Genomic DNA, 10,000 nt, shown 5'->3' with positions numbered 1-10,000 from the left:
TTGTATAACCATTTGGGAAAGAGCTGTAGGCTAAATGCAACTATTAGTTTAAATAAAATAACCAATAACTTGATAGCAAACCTTTGTTTACATGCTGTTATTACTATAAAAGAAAGAGAGGAGAGGTGGATTCAAAAATGGACTGTATTTTTTTATTTAAAAACTCAACAGTAACAGTGATGAACTAATCTGGTTATATCATTTCAGAACAGGGATGGACACTTTTTTTTTACTTTGTATTTTGAAAAGATAATGCTCTGAAAAGCTAAGGGTATGCTTGATCTGTCAGGGGTACTCCACGCCAATGACGAAGTACATCTCCAGCAGACATTGAATGGCATGTGCCACATCCATCTCGCCGCTTATAATGGTGACGCCATCCATCATAATGGATGCTCTCCTGGCAAGGAGGGGAGTCTGCATCGTGGAGGCTGATGACCGGAAATGAGTTGGGTGGTTCCTATGTAAATGAGAAATGTGTAAGGGAAAAAAATGTCAATTTGCACTGTTAAAAACCAACACATACCTTGTTTAAACAATAGAGAATATAATTCCGTATCTCATTCACAAAAATATTGCAAACCTCTTGTGTTGGATAATTCCCAGAAAGCATCTGGACTGCGTTTTCCAATCTGCACTTATTTTCTCTCTGAAATTAGCCATAAGAAATGTGTAAAATTAAGAATTAAGACCGGCAATCAATGACAACTGTGACTAGCAAGCAGATAGACATACAGATATAGGCACACAGTTGGGCTAAAGACAAGCAAGAATTAAAAAAATGGCACCTGATGTCCAGGTGGTTCCTCCAGAGGCACATGGTCCACAATTCTGTTTCTTCCAGCACCAAATTTTCTCTTAATTTCCTGGACGTCAAGTTGCCTAAAGGTGACCTTTCTTTTTTTATTTTGTTCCTCAGACACTCAAGTAGGGTCTCCTGTGGGTATAGACATAAATGATGAGGCTGGCACAAAATCAAAGTAGTATAGAAATTGAACTGAGGAATAATGTTTTGCATAACAGTTGGGAAATAACATACCAGAGGAGCTGTGTTCTCCAAGAAACGGAAATCTGGTGATGAGATCCCAGAACATCTGTATATTTTTTATGGTTTGGGTACCTGAAAGATCATTCATTGTAATTAGAACTTGCCTACTCAAATGGTTTTATTTTTAGTCTTTACACTGTAATTCACTTACTTTTTCTGGGGGGAAGGTGGGCAGACTGAATACTGTTGGCCATGGTTGGGTCAAAGAAGACGAGCATGGTCTTTGTCGAAGCATCATTCTCAACACTGGCACAGGACAGTCTAGACAGGACAGTCTTTTGCCTATGCCTATGGTAACATAATCTGAACATCACACACTTAAAACTTCACACACATAATAGTAATGAACATGAGTTAATGAAGACATGCTATACTTACTGTCAGCATGGTCCAGGGGCAATCCAACTTCATGTCTGGATGAGAAGAGGAAAAGTTTTTAGTTTAATTAAATGCTTACTCACTTCCAAAATGCCTATTTACTACCATGTCTACTGAATGATTAACACCTCACTTACTGTTCTAGGAGCTAGTTCAGTTCCTTCACAAACATCACCTGCAATTTCATAGACGGGGATAGTTCTTCAACCATCCGTTCAGTGAGGCCCAGTAGTCTCCATCAATTTCCTGTTCTTTAAAACGAAAAATAAAACAAAAAACTTGTGTTGACAATGATACAACTCAATTATATGTACTTGATGGCTGGTTTCCTGTAATTTAACTAGATAGCCTGGTAATGAAGTAGTTACTGCCATATCATTCTGATTTTGCATTGCTGGCTGACGTTTGTAGCTAGCTAGTTAATGGCAACTAGCACGCTAAATTTAGTTAGCTTAACTTATCGGGAGCCGGGAGGACAGTGAATATCATTGAACAACAATAGTGGATACAAGCTCAAAATCATATAATCGATAGTTGATTTTATTGTCAGCCTGACAAGGAAGTAGAAAACTAATCTTAATGATGGATCCAGTAGGGTGACAGGATAGGATAGCTAGCTGCTGCTAAAATCATTCAGAGACAACGAATTTATAGATTCTAGCTAACAGCTGACCGGTTAACGCCCACTGACGTTTATGAAGAACGCCCCTTGTTTTTTACTTAAGAGGCATAATTTCTGGCTTTGATTTGCAGACAACACGGGTAATGATTATGATTGAAATGAAAGGGATTAGGGTTGTGTGTCACTTACCGTTAAATCCAGTGAAGAATGAACGTCTTCAGAAAGGTTCCATAAACGGTCGTTGAAGTTCAAATAACCCTCACGTGTATGAAATAGCACCCTTTTTAGGCAAAAGGGTTCTATCTCCTTGGCTAAGACCCCCATGGTTCTATATAGCACCCCCATGAACCCTTTTTTCTAAGAGTGTAGGAGCCTCTGGCTGTGTTCCGAGCTACTATATGCCGGCAATGTCCAACGCACACTTAGCTGACCTGATTTCCGATTCTCTCTCGTCTTGGGGGTGGGATCTGGTCTGAGTACGAAAGTGGGAAAAGCCTGCATTTGACAGAGGAAGATGGAGAGACATAAACATCTGTCCAGCGCAAACAGGAACTGGCTGTCTCAACCCCGGGCTCAAAGCCTGGCAGTCATGAGGGGTTCAGACAGACCTCTGCAATAGGGCTGCAATAGGAGATGGCTTACGAGACGTTGAAGGCCCGTGCGAGGCTGAGTCAGATAATTAGGCAGAGAAAGGCAGTGAGAAAAAATATTCGCGGAATATCATGACATTTTGCAAGACAGGGAGATCAAGCCCAGTGCTATTTGATAAATATTTACATTGTCGGTTCTCCTGGCAACGCACTGGCCATAAAGTATGAATTTACGAGAAAGATAGAGGGAGACAGAGCGCGTCATATTTAAGAATGGTCGAACGGTCGATGCCAGCTTTCTGGAGAGTTTTCCCATTATGACATGATCCGATACTTTTCTTTTCCTCTTCCAAATACCCATCCAGGTTGTCAGAGCCAGATATATTTATGAGTCAGTTATGAAGACTGTGTTACTGTGGACAAAACACCACGGTGTGCACGTGTGTGTTTTCTCTAAACAATTGAAAAGCTCTGGTTATCCTATGTATTTGTCTGCCCATTCGCTTAGAAAAAAAGCTGGAGAACAACTATATTCTCACGCTAAGACCAGAAAAGAAAGGTGCGCTCACCAGGAACCAACAGCGGGTGAATCCACTAAGTGATTTATTCTAGTGTGTAAAGATCGCACCGACCCGTGAAGATTGTTCTGCTGGTTTTACCCAAACATTTCTGTTTACACACCCTGGATCAGACAGGCTTCAGTCGGGCTGTGTGCCAGGAACTATACGCAGAGACTAAAGGCTCCAGTGGCGGACGGTAATTCCTCAAGTTCCTTAAAAAGTGAACATAACACCGCACCCGATTCCATCCAACCCCGTGCCCCTTCACTAATATCAGCCCTCCGTTGCTGTGTCCACTTATATCCACTGCATTTTTTTGGGGGGTGTTATGTAATACATCTCCGCGAATGGATCGTTCTATGTGATAGTAGCTGTTGCAGTTGCATGCTATATTGAATGTAAGGAAGGCAGATGTTGTGGTTAAAAATCAACAATTGAAGTTAATGGGACGCAGGTGGGCTGAGAGACGGCATACACACTGGATTCATCCATCCCGTTCCACTTCCTCCTCGCATAAAACGCCAGCAAAATTGTGGCAGTGCGCTGTGCGGTACATTTCACCTATAGACTGCAAAGGGTCTGTGTGACCTGTCTTTGTGCTGCAGTCCCGAGTATGTATGTGTGTGTGTTTGTGCCTCTGCTGTGGTGGTGCGAAAGAATACCAGACAGACACAGGCTGTTCTGTTTGTTGCTGTTATGCATACATAACTGGCTGGCTAGCCAGCCTGAATAGCAGTGCGTGAATCTCTCTTTGTAGGCATAATTGGAACAAATTCATTAAATAGCTTTGCCAGTCAGCATCCGTCCATGGAGGCTTTTTTTTCCAGGACGGGGTGACCCTGTGACCCCAGGGCCGACCCCCTGCTGTGGCCCCTTTGTCAGGGACGCATGAGACCATAGACTAGCACACGGGGAGTGAAACTGAAATTCTCTGTTAATGTCTCTTCCCGCCGTCTCGTTTCTCCTTCTTTAAGCACTGACATACACTCATACAAATACCTCTACACACAGACACAACCAGACACACACACACAGCCAACTTCTCAATGCAGCTGCTGGAATATTGCCGGAATGAAGCAAATATTGACTCCATCTGACCTTGACAAATATCTTCCTTTCTCTCACCCTCTCCCTTCCTCTCTCAGAGCTTCATGCTTTTCTTGTGGGCTTGTACTCCCCCCCCCCCATCTTCATGCCTCTTTCCTCTTCAACCATCGAAAATGTACTTTCTTTCTCCACCCCTACCATTACCCCCCTCCCTCTCGATTCAATTCAGTTCAAAGTAGTTTTATTATCATGGTTGTTTAGATATGCTTCAACCACTTTTCAGAAATATAATGTTACAGTACAACACCAATACTGTAACAGTAATAAACATAATGAGAATATTAACAGTTCCTATCTCCCTACCTCCCTGATTTTTGTTATTTTGACAACTGTGGCTTCAGTGGGGTGCTACGTACGCTGTTGTTTTGAGTTTGCCTTACATAAGCCAGCTCACCCATAGAACATTTCTCTTCTCAGACCTCCCCCTAGAACATCTGGACAGAAAAATAAAATAACCCTCCTCTGTGTGTTTGTGCCTCTCTCTCCCCCTCTCTTTCGTTTTGTTTTCTCTCCCCTTCTCTGCTTTCCTCTAACTGCGATAATTTGCTCTCTAAGGACTCTTAGCCAGCTCAGCTCCTACCTGACAACCCACCACCCCAACCATACACACACTCACACACTCACACACACACACACACACACACACACACACACACACACACACACACACACACACAGACACATATACAGGCAATGCACTTACAAACAAACACGCTGATAGAATCTAAATGAGCATGCCAAACTTGAAGAAGTAGAATAGTTATATTCGGTTCTATCTCACACACACACACATACACACACACACACATATATACAGGCAATGCACTTACAAACAAACACACATAGCCACACACACACAAACAGAAACAGGCACCTTACTATCACACACATACACACACACAGTCTCCCCCCCACCCCCAGTTTGACTTGTATCTCAATCACACTCAGTAATAGAGGGCCAACCCATTTATCTTTCCGCACCATGACTAATTTCATATAGTGCTTAACTCTAAGCCTACAGGGAAGGGAGGGGGCATTATTTTCCAGGCCAGCTGGGGGGGGGGGATGGGGGGTGGGTGGTGGAGGTGCAGCTACTGGCCTAAAATAATGTTAAATGAAATTTTGGGGGGGCCAGGGGCAGTTGTTGGGCAAAGTAATGCTCCTGGGGGCTGATCTGCCTGACCCTTTGGCAGCGCCTGCTGTCAGCGTTGAAGGGAGACGATTAACAGACTGCCACCACACCCTCTGAGTCGCCTGCACACCCTGGCATGGCCACGCGCCGCTAGTGCATGCCTGCTAACGGTGTGGCTGGTGTGGGCGGTGAAGGTCCCACGGGCCCCGGGGGTTCCTCGGGCGCTGGCTCATCTGGGCCCTCAGCTCCGAGGGACGGGGTGTCATGGTGACACACACCCCTCCGTCACACTCCTGGCCTGTGGAAGGAGACGGCCGGACATCTTTTCTCTCTCTTCCTGTTTTACAGCTCTCCTTCATGGGTCTCCTCTTGTGTTGTCTGTCTTCTGTATTCACCTCTGGTGCCTCAGTCACACTCTCACTTTCTGTCTCTACCTCCATCTTCCTTTCTTTCTCCCTTTCTCTCCTCCTTTACCATGATGTAGGAGCAGTTGAGGTATGACTGCATAGTAGTCTTTCAGGTGTCCTTGATCCATATGATGGTTCAAGAAAGGGATTTTAAACATTGGCATCTCTCTCTCTCTCTCTCTCTATCTCTGTTTCTCTCTATCACTCCATCTCTTTGGCAAATGAAGACATCACTATGGGGGTGTTAATCCCTGTCTTAACACTGACCGTGAGAGATAAAGTGTGTGTGAGGTAGAGCGACAGTGAGGAATGTACTTTCATGTGATGTATAGCATCTGGTTGTGTAATATTTATCCAGAAATAGGGGTGCACAGCTTGGCTGTGTGTGTGTGTGTGTGTGTGTGTGTGTGTGTGTGTGTGTGTGTGTGTGTGTGTGTGTGTGTGTGTGTGTGTGTGTGTGTGTGTGTGTGTGTGTGTGTGTGTGTGTGTGTGTGTGTGTGTGTGTGTGTGTGTGTGTGTGTGTGTGTGTGTGTGTGTGTGCTTGGCTCTGTGCCACTGGCCTGGACCTGGGAGACATGTGATAAAATATGGACTATGTGTCAAGTCTCAGGTGTCCAAAGGGTGCCGCTGTGATGAGAATAAACTATGTGTGAGTGTGAGAGAGAGTGAGTGAGAGAGAGAGAGCGAGAGAGAGAGAGCAAGGGAGAGTGTGTGTGTGAGAGAGAGAGAGCAAGTGACAGTGTGTGTGAGAGAGAGTGAGAGTAAGTGAGAGTGAGAGAGAGTTAGTGAGTGAGTGAGAGTAAGTAAGAGTGAGAGTGTGTGTGTATGTATCTTCCTATATATGTATATGTGTGTGAAAACAAGAGGCAGTGAGTGTGTCTGTCTTAAGGTGTGTATGTGTGTGACGGAGAGAGAGCGTGAATACACTCATGGTAAAGTGTTTAGAACTGTACCTGATTGAGTGTGTTGTTTTTCACATCTAAAGGGTAGCTGCAGTGCCCACCACCCCACAGCCATCATGCTGCCAGTAGCATTCATGCTCAGCCAAGCAAACACGCCAATGGAGATTTCTATCAACTCCGTTTTATGTCCCTTATCTGTGTTTGGTCACGGCACATTGGGTGGGTTGTACGTTTTAGAGGAGCTTTGATATAATCTCTGATGCTAATGTGTGTGTGTGTGTGTGTGTGTGCGTGTGTGTGTGTGTGTGTGTGTGTGTGTGTGTGTGTGTGTGTGTGTGTGTGTGTGTTCGTGTTTGTGTGTGTGTGTGTGTGTTCGTGTGTGTGTGTGTGTGTGTGTGTGTGTGTGTGTGTGTGTGTGTGTTTGTTTGTTTATGATGTTGTGTTTTGTTTACTCTCAGAAACCCCCCTCCACACTGTAAAACACAGAAAGTGTGTTATTAACTAACATTTCGCACTAAATCCTCCAGGGTAGTCACTGGGAATCAACTCCATTACAGTGTTGACAGCTCTGCCAGAAGCGGTTCCCCTATAATGGCAGAGTGCTAAATATGTGGCCCATGCCCACAGAGCAAACAAACACCATCACATCCGTAGCCTGCTGTTTCATCTCAATCTTTGATGGCAGTTTTATATGCATTTAATCACCGTAACCTCAGTCACATTCTGAGTTCTGTGGTGGTCACACACATGGACGCTATGTGTGCCCAATCCAAAACATTCGGACAGGCAGCCCATATTCCACTTATAAAACATGTTATATGATTAACAACAGACCCGTTGAGCACCAACTGATGAATTTAGTAAACAATGTCTTAGTTAACAGCCCTTCTCTTCAGCCTAATAGACTCTGTCCAGCACACCCCGTTGGGCATGACGATGGAAATCTTTGTTTAGAAACTGAAGGCCTAACTGAGATAACTAACCTCATAAAGTGAGTTTTGTACATATGCTATGTTATTACATTTTATTGTACATATTCCATGCATACTGCAAGCAGATGGACTAACATTCACTTTGGTTTAGAATACAAATTATACACCAACTTTTCCCAATAAACTCCTGCGACATTAGTAACACAACAGCCTTATTATTATTCAAAATTATTTGGGACTTATAAGAATCTTGTGCAAATCTGCAAAGCTGCTTCTGGACTTTTGTGTAATCTGCACATTCTGAATCCCTTCTTGCCCCTTCATTCTCCCCGGCAGCCCCACGTCATACTAGTTTAAAACAAGGACAAAAAAGTTGTCGGGTGAACGATAGAAGAAAAAAAACCGTGAAGCCGTCCCCTCCCCTATACCAGCGGGAGTGAGGCAGAGGGAGAACGTGTGACAGAGGAAGAGAGTACCGAGTGAGTGAGGGCTGAGCGCGAGGGAAATCCCTCGGCATTTTCCCACTAAACCAGTGTTAAGTTGTTTTGGACGTTTCCGAGCGACTCTCAAGAAACACCACCGCTCGACCGAGTGACCGTGCGCTCTTGTTGACCTGAGATCGGACACTCTGAGAGCTGAAGACAGGGCGACAGAATGAGGTTCGGATTTATTTGCAGGTAAGTTCCCACAGCAGTCCGTGGCCAGCAGACCTACCGACTCATACGCAATCTCCTCGCTTTGGTTTTTGATGGGGAAACGTGCCTCAAAAGACGAGGTGCAACTTCACCCAGCTAAACTTTAGCGTTGTGCGCTCGAGCTTGTGCCATGAAAGAGTAATTGTTTGGGAGAAACTTAAAGCGAATGGAGCGTAATTTCCTGGAGCTCCGCGTTGCCCCTTGGTTACGTTTTCCCGCATGTGCACGGCAAGGTACATGAGGAATCTGCCCCGGGCTAAGGATGGGAAGGATGGCGTAAGTAACGTGTCCATTCTCCGAAGCGCCACTGTAGCGGCTGGTAAAACGTGCACCGAGGCAGGGGGTCGTTACTGCGGCTTCAGCGACCCTGTTCAGCGAGTCTGCACGGCCGGGACTTTTATGTACCTCTTCTAGGGGGCCGTAATTGGGAAGCGTGCTGTACTGGGGTTTTGGTGGTGCGGTGGTACAACCGCGGCGAGGAAAGGCTGGTAATTATATGGAGAGAGCGGTACACCAAAATGTATCCTTCGGATGCTTTAAAAGTGGACTGTGGTTTCAACCCAATGTCAGCTCTCATACCATGAAACCATTCTAAAACAGGGATGAAAAGTCAAAGAGTATCCCAGCAAACACTTGTTAAACATGTCGTTTTTGAGGCACAAGAAATATGACTACAGAAATATGGGTGAGATTTGTATTATGCTCTGCCGTGGACGGAGGGAGGAAGGGGGGCTGTTAGAGGGAGTCACAAATATTTTGGAAAGCAGAGTTGTCAAATGGCTCAAACATTAATTTGTAAAAACTTAATCAGTTCTTTAGTGTTGGGACAGATGCCTTCTCTGAGCCCTCAGAGAAAGACAGAAAAGGGGTTGTTTTTACAGGGAGCTGGAGCTGGTGCCTCATCTCGTTTTGGGGAAAAACGTATACAGAAACTAAATATTCCTCCCCAAAATAAATTGTATCTCCTTAAACATTTAGGTTGTATCATTTAATATATATAGACCCTAATGTTGTCGACATATCCATGCTTTACATAACATAGAGTATAGCTTAGTGTACCCTGCAGGTTTGTCCTAATAAGCTCCGTGTCTCTGCTTTGCTCTGCTCCTCCCCACAGGCTTTGTGTGTTGTGGATGTGTGCGCTGACCGCCCTCTCCCAGACTACGGCTCAGAAACCAGTAAGTGACCATCAACACATTGACACGGGTGGTGTTCCTCTTGCTCCTGGATGCCGTTGCTCTGGTATGGCTTCATAGTGAGATAGATGCCCAGATAATAGAAAGCTCAGGATTAGACTCGGCCCAGATGTGGAGATGATCTGATCCTTACCTGATCAGGTCCAGAACCTTTCCAGAACCGTCTGCTTAGGCCTCAGATGGGCTGGCCTTCTGGGGGCTGGATGTTAGGTGCACTCTGTGGACTCTTACAGTGGGTCCAGGACATGCACAGTAACAGTAGGCCCGCTGTCAGTGGACCATGGGGAGACCGTTGGCGACCTGATAGAGCATCACTGGTGGATGTCCATTCAGTGTTAGCACTTCTAGTGAGCCTGAAGGGGCTGAGGCTCAGGCTGTCTCTCTCTCTCTCTCTCTCTCTCTCTCTCTCGCTCTCTCTCTCTCTCTCTCTT

General features: G+C 45.1%; 1 protein-coding gene and 1 long non-coding RNA gene across 3 annotated transcripts in view; one reads left to right on the top strand and one right to left on the bottom strand.

The window, feature by feature from the left end:
- Nucleotides 1–363: 363 nt before the first annotated feature.
- LOC116222387 lies at nucleotides 364–2,411 on the bottom strand. Of its 2 annotated transcripts, XR_006152683.1 has the most exons (6): nucleotides 1,564–2,411; nucleotides 1,427–1,461; nucleotides 1,200–1,336; nucleotides 1,040–1,120; nucleotides 584–649; nucleotides 364–460 (listed from the first exon to the last, which is right to left on the bottom strand). It is a non-coding gene; the product is annotated as an uncharacterized LOC116222387 (long non-coding RNA). The 2 variants fall into 2 exon arrangements; XR_006152682.1 differs by lacking the exons at nucleotides 364–460; nucleotides 584–649 and adding an exon at nucleotides 853–937.
- Nucleotides 2,412–8,003: 5,592 nt separating this feature from the next.
- adamtsl4 (ADAMTS-like 4) overlaps nucleotides 8,004–10,000 on the top strand; it is a 42,977-nt gene continuing 40,980 nt past the window's right edge. The window contains exons 1-2 of the mRNA XM_031576179.2: nucleotides 8,004–8,355; nucleotides 9,491–9,551. Of these exons, the coding sequence (XP_031432039.1) occupies nucleotides 8,333–8,355; nucleotides 9,491–9,551 (84 nt within the window). The 5' untranslated portion in view covers nucleotides 8,004–8,332. The remainder of the gene's footprint in view (nucleotides 8,356–9,490; nucleotides 9,552–10,000) is intronic.

Source organism: Clupea harengus, chromosome 11 (assembly GCF_900700415.2).
Source record: "Clupea harengus chromosome 11, Ch_v2.0.2, whole genome shotgun sequence".
In the NCBI taxonomy this organism is placed as follows: Eukaryota; Metazoa; Chordata; class Actinopteri; order Clupeiformes; family Clupeidae; genus Clupea; species Clupea harengus.
Note: the sequence above shows the minus strand (reverse complement) of the source record. Positions and strands in the feature narration are given on the sequence as shown.